This window comes from Medicago truncatula, chromosome 7, assembly GCF_003473485.1.
Source record: "Medicago truncatula cultivar Jemalong A17 chromosome 7, MtrunA17r5.0-ANR, whole genome shotgun sequence".
Lineage (NCBI taxonomy): Eukaryota > Viridiplantae > Streptophyta > Magnoliopsida > Fabales > Fabaceae > Medicago > Medicago truncatula.
The window spans coordinates 34,717,245-34,737,643 of NC_053048.1; the positions used below are offsets into that span (position 1 = coordinate 34,717,245).

Below are 20,399 nucleotides of genomic sequence, written 5' to 3' on the forward strand. Positions count from 1 at the left end.
ATCATTTGACTTGATAAAATGAATTTAATATCGATGTCTATTTAATTTAATTGCAAACAACTGATTGACGATGTCTACATAATAAACTTAATACCAATTATGCATTTGGAGCCATGTTAAAGGTTTGTAAAACTCTTACTTCATTATAAAGCTTTGATAAGTTTCATCAGAATCCGAAGACAAATAAATAAAGTCACTTATTTATTTGCAAGTGCACCATTGTTGTATACTTGTATGTTAATTTCTAAACTCATGATCATATGTCATTGATATTAGGACTATCATTTTTTTGATAGATAGATAAAATGACAAAACCATTATAAACTCATACATACAAGTGGAGGTACCGGAGTTCGAACCCCAATCATGACATCCATCCTAACAATTTCGATATTTTGCCGACTTGTGGATATGCTCCCTCTGGTCCTATTTATAAGAAACAATTTACTTTTTTGATTCATTGAATAGTTGATGTATTTGGTCTATTTCTAGGTCAGATACAACAATTATTTAATGAATCTAAAAAATCAATTTTTTTTATAAATAAGACCGGAGAAAGTATTAAGACTATCATTATTAATGATCATATGTTATCTTGTATTCAGAACAATATTATTTATTATTTGTCTGAATTTTCTTTTTTACCAAATTAAAGATGGAGAGTGTAGCAATATTCCACGTGTACAATCCTGCTCTTTCTTCCATCGTCCACCTCATATAAAACCCCGCCATTTCCATTACCATTTTCACCTAAAACCTTAATCAAATCTCCGATCAGAAGAAAATGGATGAATTGTTCCCCATTGTTGCGTTTTCTCTTCTTCTCGGTGCCATCATTGCTCTTCTCTTCTTCAACACCTATTATCGTAAACGCCAATCCGAAGTCCGATCCATCGCAAATCTCAATCCAAATCCGAATCCCAACCCAATCGTGCCATCTTCAAAACCACTTCCGAACAAAAAATCTAACCCTAAACACCATTCCTCTGATAAGGTAATTTTCATTTTCCAATTTATTCAATTGATTTTGATGTTACTGTGTTTTGTGGATTGTTATGTGCGTGTTTGAGATTTGATTATGCATGGTTGATTATATGTGTTGGTGTTATGGAAATTGAGTAATTTTGTTAGTTTATGAGGGATTGGTTTTAGATTATGAAAGTTTGGTGTTGTATCGAAGTGAAAGAAGCTTGATTTTCATTTTTAGGATGTTTTTGGAAACTGGAAAGTAGTATAGTATTGGTACCTGAGTTTTATGTTTTTGTTCTTTATATTGATGATTTACTGAGAGAGTTGCAGAGAGGAAGATGTTGCATTAGATGTGTGATAAGACTGGACATGATATGATTCGAAATGATAACATTAGAGAAAGAGTTGGGGTAGCACTTATCGTAGAAAAGATGGTGGAAACTTGGCTTAGGTGGTTTGGGCATGTAGAGAGAAGATTTGTAGGTTCTGTAATAAGGAGAGTAGATTAGATGGAGGGAGTTAAATTGCTAGAGGAAAAGGAAGACCTAAAAAACTATAAAAGAAACGGTTAAGAAAGATCTAGAGGTTAATAGAACATTATGAGGTCGTTTGACCCATGTAGCCTACTCCACTTGGTGGGATAAGGCTTGGTTGTTGTTGTTGTCGTCGTCTATATTGATGATTTGTCATGGTGTTTGTGAAGATTGTGTGATTCAGGTTCAAAAACTTAGGGCCGGTCTATTTCGTGAAAACATTGTTCTACTTGTATTTTCATTTATTAAGAGTTGTGGTAGTTTTACTTGATAATAAAGAAAAAAAAAAGACTTTTGAAGTGAGTCTTGTGATGGAGAGAAGATAAAAAGCTAACTATGGATCATGCATTTCAGGAAATAATAAAAATAACTCTTTTTGTCATTTTCATTGTTTCCGGAAATGCAAGACAATTGTTAACAAGTTTCCGGAAATAGCTCTTTTGTCCTTTGTTAACAAGTAAAACTAACACAAATTTTAAAAATGAAATTAAAAAAAGTTTTCATAAAGTAAACGAGCCCAACTTTTCCTTTTAGGATTTTGGTAAATTTTATTTTTGATAGACAAATGTTAGTGGTTAATTTGTTTGGAGAGAGGGAATTTGTGAGTAGCAAGGATCTCCTACATAATATTCTCATTAGATGTCCCAACCTATACAATTGAGCTACTCTTTGAGAGACCTTTTTAGGGTTTTGGTAACATTAATTGGTTATTGGATTTTAATGGAAGAAGCTAACTTACAAGTTGTAATCTCAGGTTTGCATTAGTGTTTGTTCGAGTGCTTCTTCAAGTGTTAACTAGCTATTATTTTGTGGAAATTTAAGTTTATTTCTGATTAATGATAAATTTTCAATTTTGTATTATGCGGGTGGGTGTTGGTGAAGCTTAAGGATTTTAAGTAGTTTCTGTAGGTCTTCACTTTCAAATGCCATTGTGCTTCTTCTTTAAGAAACGCAACACACAACATTTATTGGTTATCAGTAACTTGCTGCGATTATTCTATAGTTTGATTTTTGTTTGGCCTAACCTTTTGTTTTTGGAACATAAGGATCAAATCAAGCGGCATCATCCATTGGATTTGAATACCTTGAAAGGCCATGGTGATGCAGTTACAGGGATATGTTTCTCTCCTGATGGACGAAACTTGGCAACAGGTATTTAAACATATTTGTTCATAAATAATATCTGCAGTTATGTTTATAGATACTACCATCATGATTTCATCAACCGAAGATATATCTAGTAATGTTTATAGTTACTACCGTCTTGATTGCATCAACCTTTTTGTAAATGATCACATATGGCTCTCCCTAAGTTTACTTCACTGTGAGGGTTAGAGTTGTGTTGGTGCTTCATAGCCAATAGGCTTGCAAGAATTATTTGCTAACACAAACCTCTTCCCTTTAATCTGGCCCTCTTACAGTCTCTCTCATGATCCCCCTTGCCATTAGTTTCTTCGTTTGTGTTGCAGAGAATAAAGAGTCTCTCCTTCCCTCGCCCACTTTGATTAATTTTATTGCAAAGTGGACATGTTCTATTTTTGAGTTTAGCAGCATAAGCTCTCCCCCTTCCTCCCCTCCCTACACAAAGCCGATTCACCTTGAACTGGAACATGCATCCAAATTCCAATCTAAGACTGCAGTTCGGAGGGGGTTTGATGAATTTTCTAGCATTGTTTATGATACGACATAGTTAAGCAATGCCTCTGCCTACGGGAAATTATACTGAAGACATCACGGGCTCAGCAGCCACAAAAATAGTTTTATTCCAAAAGTGTAAAAAATGTTCAAGTGAGGAAGAAATACCACTGAAGTTGTGGGAATCGGGAAAACCACTAAAGGCCAGCCAAATGAAATCAGCTGCAAACATAGCATTTCACCCAAAATTTATTTTTATGCCTTGTTGTCACTAAGTAATTAGATTTGTTGATATGTATTTTTCATCTATCATTCTTGTCTCCTAACATTCGCGTAGACTTCTCTGAGTATGGCATAGGACTTCTAGGTGTTTAAATTGTCTTGTTTTTAGTTTTAACCTGTATGAGCATTTGAACATTATTTACAAAACTTTTCTCTTACAATCTTATGAAATATAATATGTGCAAACAGCTTGTGCTGATGGAGTGGTGAGAGTATTCAAGTTGGAGGATGCTTCGAGTAAAAGTTTCAAGTATGTGAATTTCAACAGCCTCTTTATACATATACATATCAACTTAACGTCAATCATATTCTATTTGCTTAAATTTTATTTTCTCAATGACTTTGCAGGTTTCACAGAATTAATTTGCCTCCTGGAGGTCCTCCAACTGCAGTTGCATTTGCTGATGATGCATCCTCCATTGTTGTGTCCTCACACAGTCTCACTGGTTGTTCATTATACATGTATGGTGAAGAGAAACCTAAAGTTTCTGAAGATAAGTCACAAGCAAAGCTCCCTCTACCGGAGATTAAGTGGGAACATCGCCAAGTTCATGATAAAAAAGCAATAATTACTATGTTTGGAGCGTCCGCTACTTATGGCAGTGCTGATGGAAGTGCATTAATTGCATCGTGTTCAGAAGGTATCTTGATGTTATCATCCCACATTAGAACATAAAAGAAAATGTGTTTTGTAGCTGAAACCTTTAGACTATTAGTGGTCAAATATCTAAGGTACAACTTATCAAAATAAAAAATCTAGGGCATAAGGAAAGGGAACATAAATTTAACAGTATACTCTTTGAAACAATTTGTTGACTTTTACCGATACATGCCATTCTTTCTCCTCTAGCTACTTCTAAGTAAAATCCAACCTCCCTTCAGAATTGTTGTATACTTTAAAGGGAGGTTGGATTTTACTTAGAAGTAGCTAGAGGAGAAAGAATGGTTTGTATTGGTAAAAGTCAACAAATTGTTTCAAATAGAGTATACTGTTAAATTTATGTTCCCTTTCCTTATGCCCTAGTTTTTTTATTTTGATAAGCTGTACCTTAGATATTTGACCACTAAATAGTGTAAAGGTTTCAGCTACAAAACACACTTCTGAATTAGATACATAAATTGTGAACTAAATTTTGGTAATTGTATGAGGTTTGTGCCGCTCCCTAAAATAAATGCTCTGTTTTTTACTTTCACTGGGAATTATTTGAGAAAATATGACATCTATTGTTACACCACTACATAATATTCAATATGACTTTCTACAATCTCTGTCCTAACATTGATTCCAAATTCAGGAACAGACATCATTCTTTGGCATGGAAAAACCGGGAAGAGTTTGGGGCATGTGGATACAAATCAACTTAAAAATAACATGGCTACTATATCACCCAATGGACGTTTCATTGCAGCTGCAGCGTTTACTGCAGACGTTAAGGTGACATTTATTTTATAATTCTATTTAATTTATGGGAAATGCTAACAAGTGCCCTTAGGGCAGTCGTTAAGAAGCTCAAAGCAGAAACTTTGTCTTGAAAATTGTGTATTCAATCTATTGAAATATTAAAAAGCAACTTTTCAACATAAAATTTAGCAATTGTTTCCATTTTTAAATCCTTAACAGGAACTTGTTACCCTTAATTTATTTGGACATGCTAATCTATTTAATGTATACGCGCATAGACACACACACAGCTAGTCGCATGCGCATCTAGTATGCAATAGGATGGAGCCTTTAGGCTGACTCTCCCGTCTTTTACTAGCTCAGGTTGTGATCTAGATTTAGTCCTTGTCCTCAACTCAGCAATGCGATTGTGCCACATTAGGTTTTAATACCTATTTGGTTCTAGCCTTGAAAATGTTCTCCTGCATTTATTTATTACAATTCAATTGAAAAAGAAATAAGCAACATGGCAAAGATGCTAACTGATTCATGATATTCTGTTCATGCTTTTGAATATCCAATCACCTCCCTTGTCTAGTTACCTTTTTATGCTTCTCTCTCTCTCTATGCTTATGTGTCATTTTTTATTTTAATTTTATGAATGGTTAATATGCAATCTGGTCCCAAGCAATTTTCTATCTTGGTCGATGAGAAAAATAAATTGAAACTCAAGATGTTGCTTTTTAGTTTTGAAGTAGAAAAACAAGTGAAAAGGAAAAGGCTGGGAATATGAAGAAAAAAAAAGAGATTGAAGTAGAAAAACAAGTGAAAAGGAAAAGGCTGGGAATATGAAGAAAAAAAGAGAGAGAATAAGGGGAAGTGAGACCTTCACACAGGGTCTTTGAAATTTGAAATTGTCCGAGGATGGTAAACAACTGTAGATAGTTGCTTATTGGCATCTGACAGCTTCTAGCCTCACTCCCTCCCAACCCCCCCCCCCCCCAATCCCCATCACACCGTATTCACTCTCGGGTCCAAACCATTTTTGTTTCTATTTCTCAGCATTCTGTTCAAGCCAAACCAATGCACGAGACAATTTCCTCTAATTGGATTCCACAATGAGCTTTGTGTGACAGACAAAAGTACTCCCTAGCGGCTAGTTGTCACTAGATGGTGCCTTGGCATGCCCCTATAAATATGCCTGAATTTTCACATTTCACCGAGAAAGATTATATCTGCATAATACCTGGGAAGGTGGAAAGATAAAAGGGGGTGGTGGGTAAGGGAACAAGGGAGAAAAAGGTTTGCATTAGGGAGGAAGTGACCCTTGACAGAAATGGTTGAGATAGCAGGCCAATAGAATAGATTTTTGCATCTGTTATCGTCTCAATGTATTTATTTCAATCATCTCATCACTTAACGAAATTCCTGAAATGGCGAGGGAGAAAACTAATAATGATAGGAACTCAATACACCTATTCTATTGGAACCGAAACTGAAATAGGTGTATCTGTCTAAAAAGTTATTTATGCCACCAAATTTAGATAATGCTATAAAAGGTTTAACACTATTGAGGACTAATTGGGTTGTAACCTATTTATGCCACCGAAAACTGATTCACTGTTATTTATATGTTCTTCAGTATTGCTTGTTTAATGTCTTTCAGGTCTGGGAGATTGTATATTCAAAGGATGGATCTGTCAAAGAAGTTTCAAATGTTATGCAGCTTAAGGGGCATAAGGTTTAACTTTAACACTACTATTTTTGAGTGATTTTGACTTCTAATTAAGCCTGATTTTGACATGATGAATAGATTTTGGAAGTAAAAAAAAGTTAAATATATTTTCCATCAAATGCATTATATTTTCAATTATGTGGGTTATTTTTTTGACCAAATGTGAGAGGTATATTATATGTTTGTTTTCATGCATTTTATTTTAAAACAGCTAACATTTGCTTTCTTAAACAAAAACATCTTATCTTACCCCTGTACAAAATTGAGGTGGCTTTGCATAAATTGTAAAGTTATACCTGGAGAGAGCTTCACTACCTCTGAAGCACGGACACCTCTGGCATTAGGCGTGTCTTGGTGTCCGACAAGTGTCCCAAAAAAAAATTCTTCTCCGCTTCGACACACTTTAACATTCCTTAGAAACCTCTTGAACACTTCTATGGGAGTTAAAGACGTGTTGAAGTAGTGATGATCAATGATGGGGACGTGGACATTAAATTTGATAGCATTATTTTTAGCTCTTCAGTTAAGTAGTCGGATAAATGGAGGTGAAAAATTGTCATATTTTGGTTAAGAACTTTTTCGTAATGAACCAAGTTGCTTAATTTAGATCTACTCCTATATTTTAATTCTCAATTTAGATTTTTTTTTTTATATAGATAATGTTCATAGTTTGTTCAATTATATTAAATATATATGTATCGGTGTCGGTGTCCTATATTCTTAAAATTAGCAGTGTCGACTTGTCAGGGCTTCATAGTTCACTAACCATCACACTAACTTGGTTATGGGTGTATGAGTTGAGAGAGTAAATAAAAATGATCATGCTAGGGTTTGAATGATCAAATGGTTGCATTTGGAGGTTTTTAAATACAGGAGTTTTTAAAAAAGGGTTTTGGATGAGGGTGTTCGAAGGCACAAAAACTGTTAAGGTTTCAAGCTACTTAGAGAATCTAGGGGCTTCTGACCAAAGTGTGAAGGTTTTTTAGGGGAGTACACAAGTGAAAACATAAAGTTAAGCTTCGTAGGAAGTGTTATAACATGATTGGTCTTAGATAATGTCGAAAAAATGAAGAAGTTCTTTATTCCGTATCTATTGGAATAAAGGTACATAAAGTTACAAATATTATAGGCAGAATAAACTCATAAACCATGGGAAATGCAAGGGAGACGATACTCACGTTTATGAAAATTACTTAACCACGTTTTAGAAAATTATTTAATTTTATGCCAGAATCTTCTTCCATGGAAGCAATATAATTGCTACAATGTTTTGACTGCTTTGACCTTATTATAAATTTCTTCAAGTTCTAAATCAAATGTATTCAGTAGTATGACTAAATTTGTTTACGAACATACTCCTTTCTTCATGAGGTCTTCATTGTAATTTATGATTTGATGTGATCAATGATTTTATTACTTCTCTTTGTTCAGAGTGCTGTGACTTGGTTATGCTTTTCTCCAAACTCTGAGCAAATAATCACTGCATCCAAGGACGGTTCCTTAAGAATATGGAATATCAATGGTAAGCAAAGTTTGAAGATGATTATTTTTCACTCGTCAAATTGGTTTTATTTTCTGTCAAAATCCCATGCCCACCCAGTAACCTGCAGTGCAAAATAGTTTAAATGTCGACAAAATATATAAAATATTGCTAATGAAGAATTCAAAGTTGTACTTCCATGCGATTTTAAAGCTGAAAATGGATTATTTTTTTCCACATTACTTATTTTCGCTGGCCATAGTTCAAGAACCATATGTTATTGGATCGATTAATATGTCCTCTTCCTCGTGGGGTTGAGGCAATGGTTGAAATTCTTATAGAAATGTTCATAATTCATTTGTGCCACCTGAGGGGATAGGTTATTAATTATGTCATTTCCTCTCACTGTACTTGTCCCTGTATCTTGAAGTTCGCTATCATATGGATGAGGATCCAAAGACACTGAAGGTGTTCCCAATTCCTCTTCGTGACTCTGCTGGTACTACACTGCACTATGATCGCCTCAGTATTTCACCTGATGGAAAAATTTTGGCTGCAACCCATGGTTCCACATTGCAGTGGTTAAGTGTCGAGACTGGAAAGGTTTTGGATACAGCCGAAAAAGCCCATGATGGTATGCCCAAGAATCAAATCTTTTTTATTTCCTACCAATTGCAATTAAAAAAAATCAAATAATTTTCCATTTACGACCTTCTACTCATTGATTATTTCCTTCACTTGCAGGTGACATTACAGGCATTGCATGGGGGCCTAAAGCTATTCCTATGGGTAAAGATGCTAATATTTCTCTACTCCATTTTTATTTTAAACAACCAATAAATACATAAGGACAATTTTGAGCCGTGGGTAGGATCAGTTCAAATAAAAGTTGTGCCAAATCTGGTTCATGTAGTTTGTCTTTGCTAAGCAGTGTTAGAAGTTAATAAAAAAATTTGTTGATAATCTTACAGTTAATATAATTTTAAATAAATGTGTTTATATCTCCATCACAATCATGCCTAGAATGTATCACATACAAACCAGCATGTATTTTTTCTGTATTAAACACTGTTGCCTTTTGCAGGAAATGAAAAAGTCTTGGTTTTAGCGACAGCTAGTGGTGACAAGAAAGTGAAATTGTGGGCAGCTCCATCATGAACTACCAGTGCACCATATGCTACTGCTGACAACTAATACATGCTTAAAGAGTGTTGCTTCAAATGTTTTCAACTATGCTCTCTTCTCTTTGTTTCAGTCCTTTCACAAAAACTGCACGGTATCATGGAAAAAGATGAATTATAAATTAGAATGAGCTGAAAACAAGATTAGTCCTTATGTTGCTGCTTTGACCCTGATCTTATCGAATTTTTGTGACTTATGAGTTGTACAAACATAGACGGTGTTGTTGGTTTTGAATTTTGATTGTGCTTGACTTCTAAATAGCTAGAATTAAATGATGTAATCCGAGAATAGTGTATTAGTAACTTTGGAAGAGGAAATATTGGACATGTTGCTAGTTCTTATACAATGTACTTCATTTAAAAACTTTTTTCATATTTATTACTGTACCATGATGAGGGCATTATTCCTTTCAATTTTCAAGACATGAAATGCAAGTGATGGTTGGATAGGCAAATAACCGGAAATCTTGGTTTTAACTACAAATACTTATTTCAGATGACTGGAATTGCAATGAAATTCACTGCATACATGAGTGTTTTATGCTCTAAGCCACCCAGAGAAGCTATTAGTTCTATGATTTTACATATATTGAATTGAATTTTATGAAAAAATTATGCTAAATTTTATATTTGTTTTTGTGAATGATATTTTCTAAAAAATAAATTTTAAAAAACTGAATTTTGTTTTGGTAATGATGTAACCTTATTTTCAAAAAACTAGATATAGCTGTTTGTACAAATTTCTTGAGTTCTACAGTTGAAATTATTTTCTCAAAAGTTGAGCTTTAATTTAATTTTGTACATTATACAAATCGATTAAGTAGCAGAAACGGGGATTTTGGGTGACGCCGCACTATAAACAAAAGTACTTTTTCGGCATGAAAAGGATGTGGAAAATAATTTTAAAAAATAATAAAAAATTTGCAAAAAGTAATCGCCCACCGTGGGGCTCGAACCCACGACCACAAGGTTAAGAGCCTTGCGCTCTACCAACTGAGCTAGACGGGCTTGTTAATATTATTTAAGCTACAATCATTTTATACCTATACAAATCAAATATATGGTGTAATTTTTATAAAACTTGTTAGATATATACGGAGGATTGAAGATAAATAAATAGTCAAAATGAAAAAGGGATACAGCAATGGCCGACAAAGATTATATCATAAACATGCTTTTGTTTTCGGAGTTTCTTAATTTTTGTAAGATTTCTATCAATTTGAGAGTATATAGTGGTAGAAGTGTAAGAGTTTGGTTTAGTTTGACTTTTAGTCAAAAATAACCAAATATACAATGATTTGGTTCAGTTTTAAATGTTTATTAGAAGTGAAATCGAACCAAATTAAACCATGATATTCGGTTTAGTTCAGGTTGGTTGAATTAATCTATTCGCCTGAAAATGCATATTACCATGCGTACTACATACTGAACCACAATCACAACAATCTAATTAGAGGAGAAACAGAACGAATAGTATTAGTATATTTGAATATCGGATCTTGGTTAAGTCTATGTGATAATAAGTAACGAGAGAAAATATTAAAAAGGTGTATTTTCTTGCCTTAGCTAGCAAATATTGCAAAAGAACATTCAGTCCTGTCCTGGCATGAAGCTTATTCTTTGAAAAATAACAAAAGAAATTTGAGTCTCACAAACTTGTGATAAATAAAATGAATATCCGGTTAAGCTTCTCCCATAGAAAGAAGTAAAATTATCCAAGTGCCAATTATTAATTTATTTTTTATGATGGCAAGTGCCAATTATTAGCAAAACTAACTAAATTATTCAACTAAGCAACCATTTATTATGCATGGTAGGTAGTCTAGAGAAATCGTAAAACAGATACAGTAACTTTGGGCAACCATATATTATGAGTGATTATTCAACAAACTAAATTATGCAACTAATCAATCATATATTATGAGGTCCAGTTCCTTGAGAGCATTAAGCAGCTAGTCCACCTTGTAATTTTGGGAGTTGAAAGTGTAAGTAGGGGATATTTTCTCATACATCCTTTTTTTGTATTGGTACCCCTGCAAATATAATATAAGTAATATTGCTGTGTTCATTAGCATTTGGTAAAAACAAATACAGTTATTTTAAGAGAAATGGTATATGTATAATTATTTTTTGACAACTTTCTATCTCCATATTTACATTATGTTTTTATTTTTTCTCTCTATTACATTAGTTTTTGTGTTAATACCTCATTTTCTTTGTAAATTATGATTGTCCCAAAATTATCATTCAAATAGTTGTTCAAATAAAACAACTCTTATTTTAAAGTAAAATAAAATAAATAAATAAAATAGAAGATGATGGCTACCTTTATTGTCCCATAAATGTAATCACAATAGGTAAATACTGAGGCAAAGTTGCCCTGACTTCTTCCACCAACATAATGATGGTAGTCATGGTATGCAGGACCTCCGTAGAATGGTATATACTTTGTAGGACTCCAAGGTAATTCATACCTATAAATATTAACACGTTACAAGATGGCTAAGATTTAGGTCATAAAAAAAGGCTAAGATGTATGAAAATGCTAAATGACAAGTGTTAGTCTTGTTAGTTTTATGTTAACCGTTAGGGTCAGTTTTGTATAAGTGCAATAAGACCTTTGACTCATGTATTTAACTACAACTTAATTATTTGTCACTATAAGTAATATTGAACTTTTTTTCAATTATTTTTAAATGAAAATTGTCAAGATTATAACGAGGCCTCCGAATTATCGGAACTACCGTGCTGATGGTGGGGATTGAATCAACGACACTCCCACCAACATAATGATGGTAGTCATGGTATGCATGACCTCTGTGAAATGGTATATACTTTGTATCGTAAGACTTAGGGATGTGAATAGGTCAGGTCGGCCTACATGGGCCTATGGCCTAGCCTACGATAGGCCAGGCCAGACCATACTTTTTTCTTAAATAGAGAAGGTCTAGGCTTTTTTAGAAGCCTATTTAGCTTAAAAGCCAAGTTATAGACCATTCAAAAAGCCTCTTAGGCCTACTAGGCCGGCCTATTTAAGTAAATATGAATAATATTATTTATTATTATATTATATTTTGTACTTTGAATTAAAATAAAAATTTATTAAGTTTTCCAGTAATTTAAGTTTATTAGTATGCATTAATCTTTTTTATATTTAAATGTATTATTATAAACTAGAATTGAAATATGATACAATATATAGTCAAATTTCCTAAAAACTCATGTTGATTATCAAAAGATTGTTTAATCTGATTCATATAATAATTTGATAGTCAATTTAAACTTAGAACACATTGCTTATTTAAAGATGTTCACATGAAATAGGCTTTTAGCAGACCGTATCAGGCTTTCAGAATGCCAAGCTCAGTTCTAAAATGTAAGCCTATGATAGGCCGCAAGCCAGGCGTAGGCCTTCAAAAATTTGGCAGACCAGACTCAGGCTTTGCAAAGCCTAACTCGGCCTGGCCTATTCCCACCCTAGTAGGATTCCAAGGAAATTCATACCTATACATATTAACATGTTATAAGATGGCTAGGATTTAGGTCATAAAAAAAGGCTAATATTCAGTAATATTACACAATAATAATGAATATATTTATATAGTTAATTACTTGAGAAATGATCAAACTCTTACCCACTATGTGTCTCAATGGCTTCAAGCTGTCGCAAAATGAACCATAACCAATAGGTTGTTATGTGCCCTGGAACTAGTGCTGGTCCAAGAAATGCAGGGAAACCTAGTATCAAAATCTCAGACCAATGGGCATAAGGAGCTGCAAGTGCAATAGGTGTTTTGTATTCATGGTGAACCTTGTGGATGTTATCAAATGCCCATTTGTTATGGAGCATCCTATGGAACCAGTAATTTACATAATCTTCAATAATAACGTAAACTATTAGGTGCCAAAACAACTCCCAGCCAGATGGCAATGGCAAACCTGTTCTAATCCCAAGCCACTGAACAAAATTTATGGTAAAAAACTAATAAATCCGCAGTCAATATTTATAACATTTAATAGTGAAAACCATAAATAAGAGATCAAGGGTTTGTTTTGTGTAATAGGGTAAGAAAGGGATAAGACAACCTATCATATTTTATCATAATCATGGTTAATTTGCCAATTTAACATACTATATATCCTTTAAATCATAGATCACCCACGACCTCCTTATCAAATTTATATTAACGATACATATTCTTTTAAAATTTATATAGTATATTGCCTATTATATCAGTAAGTTATAAAACAATATTAATCGTAGGATCACAGTGGGATCATCCATATTGCCACACACTATATCTTTGCACAAAAGCTTAAGAATATTTCATTTTCCACCCTTATTACCTGGTTCGGATTATGAAATCCGAAATGTTGTAGGATGTTGGAGGGTGTTTTTAACGTGTTTCTATATTATTCGAAGTCTATAATCCAAAATGTTGTTAAGCGTGCGAGAAGCCAGGAGGGTGGAAAAAGGAAAAAAGTTGTTCTTCTCCGATCACATTTTGCTCACTCCCAACTAAACTTCCCAAAATACCCTCACGTGACTTAAGTCACGTAAATATTAAACTCAACGTTGCTTAAGTCACATTAAAATACAACATACAAAACTTAAATCACGTTCAGAACACCGACGTAAGTTAACTCATTTGCTAACAAACATGCAATTTCTTTCTTTGCATATCAACATAAGAGGGTATAGTAGAGAGAGAGAGTACAATTAAGTCTTGGGTGATGATTCTTTGTCCGGTCTCTATCCACGGTTATTTTCTTTTACCCCTCGTGATCCCGTTAGCTCTTTTTTTTTTTTTGGCAAAACAAAATAGAAAACAATAAAATAAAGAGACATAGAAACTGTGACATAAGACCTGATCCAGGTATAACCTAAACGGGAGTACATCGGAAAAAAAAATAAAAAAAATAAATAAATAACAAAGTGGACTAACATGCGCACGGACACGAAACCAAGTTACAAAAAATATAATAAATGAACATTTGCAAAGAATATTTGGGTTTTAAATATGACGAATGAATCGACCGCCAACACGTCACCAAAATTCAAGTGTCAGCAGCTCTCTGAAAACAGTAGCAAGCATAAAAGCTCTTTCGAGTATTAAAGATACCAGAGTGGAGGCAGACACGACATCTTGAAGACGGTACCAGAGTGGAGCCAGAGGCAGACACGATGTCTTGAAGTGTGCATATCTCAATAGACCCGAAACATCAGAAAATCGAAGAGGTGCACCCATCAACCACCGAAAAAGAAAATGGGCCACCAATTGTGCGGAGGTTGAAATTCGTTTCACCATCATCGTCAAATCCTATATCATGGTTAGAAAATATTGGATTTGAGGGAGGAGGAGTAAGGCGGCGAGATTGTTTGTTTACTAGAGAGAGGGGAAGGCAATACGGTCTCATAAGTTTTTAAAATTTATCTGTTAACTAAGGGGGGTGTATTGAATTAGGATTTTAAAAGACTATTTTAATAAAATAAAATAAAAAGTCTTTAAAATTTTAAAAGACTGTGTGAGATTGTATTGATTTTGTGAGATTTTAAAGGATTTATCACACAGACTTTTAAGGATTTCAAAGAATTTTATATGATTTTAAAATTTCAAAGGATTCAATTGTGCATATTTAAAATTATGTCAGCACTTACAAATCTTTTAAAAAAAATATATTGTGTCAGCCATTACAAATCGGTCGAGTTACATGAGTTTACCAAGTGTTAACTCAGTCAAACTCGTTAAACCTTCCAATTTTACCAGAAACCGATTTTACATCAGAGTTAACACGATTTTTGTACATAAAAACGTAAACTCGGTAATCTCAGAGAGTTAACACTCGATTTGCGGAACATTGATTACGACATACTCTCTATCATAATATTCTCAATACAATTTTTTTTTTTATGAGATAGAGAGAGGGAGAGAGGGGGGATGAGAGAGAGAGAGAGAGAGAGAGAGAGAGAGAGAGAGAGAGAGGAGAGAAGAAAGAGATAGTAACTTGTAAAAGAAAAACAATCTCAAGAAATCTCATCTTTTCATGAAAGACTTTTTATTGTTAAAATTACACTACAAAATCCCACAAAATCCATCAAAATCCAATTTATTAAACAATCCTTTGAAATTTGAATAATTTTGAATACCACAAGACTTTTTTTAAGTGATGAAAAGTCTTGATTGAATATCTCAAGACTTTTTTAAAATGACAAAAAGTCTTGATTGAATACCACAAGACTTTTTTAAGTTGCAAAAAATCTTAATTGAATACCACAAAACTTTTTAATAATTAAAAAAGTCTTTTAAAATTCCATAGAATCCTAATCCAACCCCTAAATTTTTATGAAAAAATGATTTATCAATACTCCAATCGAATTATTGATATCTGATAAGAACTATTTAGTAAAATTATTGCAATCATGATAAATCTTTTTCTATCTAATCTTTATAAAAATACTCAAAATGAAATAAAGAGTAAGTTCAATTGTGCTTAATTTTAGCCATGAATAATTCTAGCAAATCCATTTTAATACACTTCTTTTTAACTTTTATTCTCTTATTAGATGAAATACACATGAGTCTGACCACTTTACCGAAAACCTATTTCTAAAGTGGTGTGATCTGTATGTATATTACTTAATAAGATAGCAAATATTAGAAGGAAAAAAAAAAAAGTTAAAGTATTACCATTATTCTTTCAACGATTATAAGATAAAAGTTTAACTTAATGATTGAACTGATTAATTTTGCATTGTCTACAAGAAATATATAAACTAGGATTGCATACCTTAATGGTAGGATAAGAAATGATTTGAAGAGGACCCACTGCAATGATAAATGTCCACATAACATATTTGTAGCACTTGAACATTTCCAATAATGTCTTATTCACCGAAGGTTGAATCTTGTATTTGTTCAACTTTTTGTATCCACTAAGCTCGATCAATACGAATGGAATAGGAGCTATAGAATAAAACAAACACAAGAATAGAGTGTTGTGGCAATGAAGAACAAAATCAGTTTTTTTGGCAGAGTAATTGAACCATAATGTCTCGGCAAAAGTGAGATTTCTTCCAAGTGCATGTTTTGATTCATCAAGGGTTTGGTATGGAAGCATAGTGAGAAAAGTTGGAGGAAAAAGTGGAGGAGTAAGGAGATGACCAAGAGAAATAGAATTTTGGAAGTTTATAAGGAAGGAGAGATGTGTAACTAAGTAAGATTATTTATAGTTGTTTAAAATATGATTTTATATACGAAAATCATTCTTAGACACCCAAATTTTAATCTATTGGTAGGGAAAAAACAAAGAGAGCCCTATATATATATATATATGGATTAATATGTTTTTGGTCCCTATAAATATGTTAACTTTTCGTTTTAGTCCCTCTAAAAAACTTCTTCAAGTTTTAGTCCCTACAAAATTTCACTTTTTGTCCCTTTTTTAAATTAAACTCATATGTAGAATTCATATTTTCTATAATAAAATTTTACAGAAAATTCATAATATTATAAGAATCTCTAAAAAAAAATTAGAATTTTTTAATAAGACATGAATTTTTATATTTTTGACGGTTAAAAATTCGTATTTAATTTGTGTTTTGTTAAAATAAAAAAAAAATTGGGAAAATATTTTAAAATATTCTACACATTTCAGCACAGTTTTATTAAAAAAAAATACAAAAATTAATTTAAAAATAGGGACCAAAAGTAGTGATTGAAAATTTTATAGGGACCAAAAGTATTGATTGAAAATTTTATAAAGACTAAAAGTGGAAGAAAAAATTTAAAAAGACTAAAACGAAAAGTTTATATATTTATAAGGATCAAAAACATATTTAACCATATATATATATATATATTAAGGTAGTGATGTGACAGTAAGATAGAGATAAAGAAAAAAAATGTATAAGAAAATTGAGTTGTATAAATATAAGTGCTCTTTTATATATTATTGTTTAGAGAAATAATATTTGAACATTCATGTTGTGACAACTTTTGCAACAACTTTCTCTCTTATACTCACATTATTTTTTACTTTATCTCTCTATTGCTTTGGTTTTCGTGCAAATACCAACTTTTTCTTTGTAAATTATGGTTGTCCCAAAAGTTGTCAACCAAATGGTTGTTCAATTAACACTCCTCTATTGTTTACTAGTGTTTTTGTTAAACAACAAAACTAGTTTTGATTATTACAAGTAGGATCAAATCAGAAATCTTAGGATATGTTGTGCAATCTTTTTTTAGAAAGTGTATGAATGTTCATCATATTCATAGGTTGCTTTATAAACAAGATAAAGTTGTGTATGAAAATAATTGTCTTTCGATAGAGGAAAAATACAGAAAATGCAAGCAAAAGACTTAAAAGTTTAGAACGCGTAAACTTGAAGAAAAGGTAAATTGCATTGCATTAATGTAAATGTAGTTTCACAAATCAGATTACATACATCTTATATGACTCTTTTCTATAGGTATTTCGAGTGTTAGAATTTTATAAATGATTTGTGACCCTTTTTTCATATGAAAAGCTACTATCTATACATGGAAGAAATAACTTGAAAAAGCTAAAACTGCTACGGGTTACCCTTCCTCGATCAGAAAATTGCATGTCTCCCACATCTTAATAAGAAACTGCTGTTTTTGAATCATGAGTGGTGAAAGTATTGTAAACTTATCTGAATTTACCCCTGATCTGAATTGTCTTTTAATTCTCCACCCTATTTGTTAAGCTCCTGCGATTTCCAAATTTACCCTTCTCTGAATCGTACAATTTGAACGAGATTTCTAATGAGTTGTGTATTTTTTTTTTATTATACATTCGAATTGACCAAACCTGAAGCAATAGGGGACAACAAAAAGTAGAAACCAAACGGAAAATACCATAATAAGAAAATGATGTTGCAATTACTTCACTAATCATATATATTTTCACTGATCATTGCGGAGTTTGTGGCATAATCCTCATCATCGTGTATCTTTTCCATACCACATGGTTTTTTACGGTGTACATCAAGTTTACTATACAAACACATTCTATAAAAATATGTTAATTTTTTTTTTTTGGTTACAATAATATATATATATATGTTAATTAACATGTCTCTCCTTTGAGATATTTTTCCCATTGACTATGATATTTACACGAATGAATTCAGATCACTAAATAAAATTGAAAAACAATAGTAATTATGTTACATGCACGAAATGATTTAGATTCACAAATTCAATGGACATGACTCAATGATTTGGTCGTATAGTCCGTCTTTTAACGGAAAAATATTTTATAGAATCCAAATCCGCTCAATAAACTATTACTCTTTTTTATAGTGTTGTGCAATAAGAAAACTCATTTGTGAAAAGAAAAAAAAAACATTAATTGTTTCCATTGGTGCTAGGTCTACACTTCTTACATGAGTCAGAGAGGTAGAGCATACTCCTTTCAGTTTCAAATGTAAGCAACTTTTCACTTTTTAAGTTCGTCCAACAAATGATGTATGTGATTTGTAATATGGATCACATACATCATTTATTGATTGAAAAATTGTTTACATTTGATACAGGAGAGAGTATGTGATTTCCTTCACCTATTTATGACCCATACATGTCGAGATGGACTTTATGGTGTATGTTTAACTCCTATACGATCAAGATAAATGGTGGTCCAAGACTCAACATTGTTGCCAAGTACTCCATCCGATCACATTTATAAGCAAAAATGTATTTTTTAGGTACATTGAATACATAATGTATCTGGTCTATATATTGACCAAAATGTATTTGGTCTATATATTGACCAAATACATTAAGTATTGAATGAATCTAAAAAGTGTTTTTTTGCTTATAAATGTAACCGGAGGGAGTACTAGTGGTGTAGCAATAACCATACCAGAATTTAATGTGTCTGGATTTATCAATTCATCAGATGTTAAATACTAGAACATGTTTAATGTTGTTTATAATTAGAGACTATTTTAACTAGCAGAGTGCATAATCAAATACTCCCTTCATCCCAATTTTTTTTTTTTTTTTTTTGCAAATTACTAGATGTATTTATTATGTTTTTCCTAAACATATTCATAATTAATACTGCTAACTTGTCTTGAAATATGAAAAGTTAAATTTAATACAAATACAAACAAAAAAACCATTTGGTAATATTAACACACAAATATTGCACTAAGAGATTTTCTTAACAAATGTGAAAAATTCAAAGAGTGTTTACAAACTGGGACGAAGGAAGTATTATTTTAAAATTTTGTTACATTAAGTGACAATTTGCTCAAAAGAATAGTATTGGTTCATTAGTATTGTAAATTAACACATAATAAGACATAAATGTTTTTTTTTAAAGTGACGTATAATAAACTATTGAAGGACTGTTACCAATAAAAAAAATTCCATTCAACCTATAATGTAACATGTTTCGTTATATCCTTTATTAGCCAAAGTTGATATAGGGATCATTTTAACTTGTTTGGTTGGTATTTCTCGCGCCTAAGTTGAAGCAAGAAAGGTGTAGAGGAATCTAAGCCCGTTAAAAGAGGCATTATAAGATCGAGATGTGTGCTTGTCTTGATGTTTATAGTCAGACGTATTCCCCAAGACAAGGGTGTCTACAAGCCACCGACCAAGATGAACATGATTGTCTTGAATAGGCACCAAAGCATAAGAGGGTTTTGATTGCCCAACTCATAATCCCACTCTGTATCCCCTTTTACTTTTTAGGGAACATGTTAAGAACTTAAGGTTTGTATAAATAATATTTATTAATAAAATTTAATTTTTAACTTTTTGAACAATAAATTGACACAATTTTCAAAACAGAATTTTTAGGTTGAGTTTCTTAACATGTCCTTAAAGCACATGTTAACATTTTCTTAGTTTTCTTTAGGGATAAAGTGGGTGCCTATACTTCTTCTGATTTTAAATATAAGAGAGGATTATTTTTTCAAATTCATTGAATAAATGATGTATTTAATTTTTTTTTATGAAATGAGTAATTTATTATTTGAGACACTAGTTAATAGTGAATGACTTCTAAACTAGTTTTTAGCTGATAGCAATTAAATTAATTGATTGCATTTGTAGTGTTTGATAAAATTAGAGGTTGAAGTAGGTTATAAATATAAAATTACATAAAAAGTGTACATTTGATTAATAATTATTATTTCAATTGGTAAAATTAAGATCAAAAGAGATGCAAA

At 32.1% G+C, this 20,399-nt stretch overlaps 2 protein-coding genes and 1 non-coding gene across 3 annotated transcripts; 1 reads left to right on the forward strand and 2 right to left on the reverse strand.

The window, feature by feature from the left end:
* Nucleotides 1-657: 657 nt before the first annotated feature.
* LOC25498867 (transducin beta-like protein 2) lies at nucleotides 658-9,571 on the forward strand. The gene is made up of 10 exons (XM_013593837.3): nucleotides 658-994; nucleotides 2,549-2,654; nucleotides 3,609-3,669; nucleotides 3,768-4,060; nucleotides 4,715-4,854; nucleotides 6,467-6,541; nucleotides 7,967-8,057; nucleotides 8,446-8,649; nucleotides 8,760-8,804; nucleotides 9,100-9,571. Exons 1-10 carry the CDS (start codon nucleotides 785-787, stop codon nucleotides 9,171-9,173), a joined length of 1,299 nt encoding a protein of 432 aa, XP_013449291.1. The 5' UTR covers nucleotides 658-784; the 3' UTR covers nucleotides 9,174-9,571.
* A 560-nt stretch (nucleotides 9,572-10,131) lies between these two features.
* Nucleotides 10,132-10,204, reverse strand: TRNAK-CUU (transfer RNA lysine (anticodon CUU)). The gene has a single exon. It is a non-coding gene; the product is annotated as a tRNA-Lys (tRNA).
* Nucleotides 10,205-11,027: 823 nt separating this feature from the next.
* On the reverse strand, nucleotides 11,028-16,372 carry LOC25498869 (methylsterol monooxygenase 1-1). Its single transcript, XM_013593838.3, has 4 exons — nucleotides 15,986-16,372; nucleotides 12,832-13,154; nucleotides 11,523-11,670; nucleotides 11,028-11,229 (listed from the first exon to the last, which is right to left on the reverse strand). The coding sequence occupies exons 1-4, from the start codon at nucleotides 16,313-16,315 to the stop codon at nucleotides 11,149-11,151; spliced, it is 882 nt and encodes a 293-aa protein (XP_013449292.1). The 5' UTR covers nucleotides 16,316-16,372; the 3' UTR covers nucleotides 11,028-11,148.
* Between the last annotated feature and the right edge of the window lie 4,027 nt (nucleotides 16,373-20,399).

Coding starts and splice junctions, on each gene's coding strand:
- LOC25498867 (XM_013593837.3), top strand. CDS start 785: ATGGATGAATTGTTCCCCATTGTTGCGTTTTCTCTTCTTCTCGGTGCC. Junction 4,061..4,714: donor AATTGCATCGTGTTCAGAAG/GTATCTTGATGT, acceptor TTCCAAATTCAG/GAACAGACATCATTCTTTGG. Junction 8,650..8,759: donor AGCCGAAAAAGCCCATGATG/GTATGCCCAAGA, acceptor CTTCACTTGCAG/GTGACATTACAGGCATTGCA.
- LOC25498869 (XM_013593838.3), bottom strand. CDS start 16,315: ATGCTTCCATACCAAACCCTTGATGAATCAAAACATGCACTTGGAAGA. Junction 11,671..12,831: donor GCCATTGAGACACATAGTGG/GTAAGAGTTTGA, acceptor TAATATTTATAG/GTATGAATTACCTTGGAGTC. Junction 11,230..11,522: donor ACATTTATGGGACAATAAAG/GTAGCCATCATC, acceptor TTATATTTGCAG/GGGTACCAATACAAAAAAAG.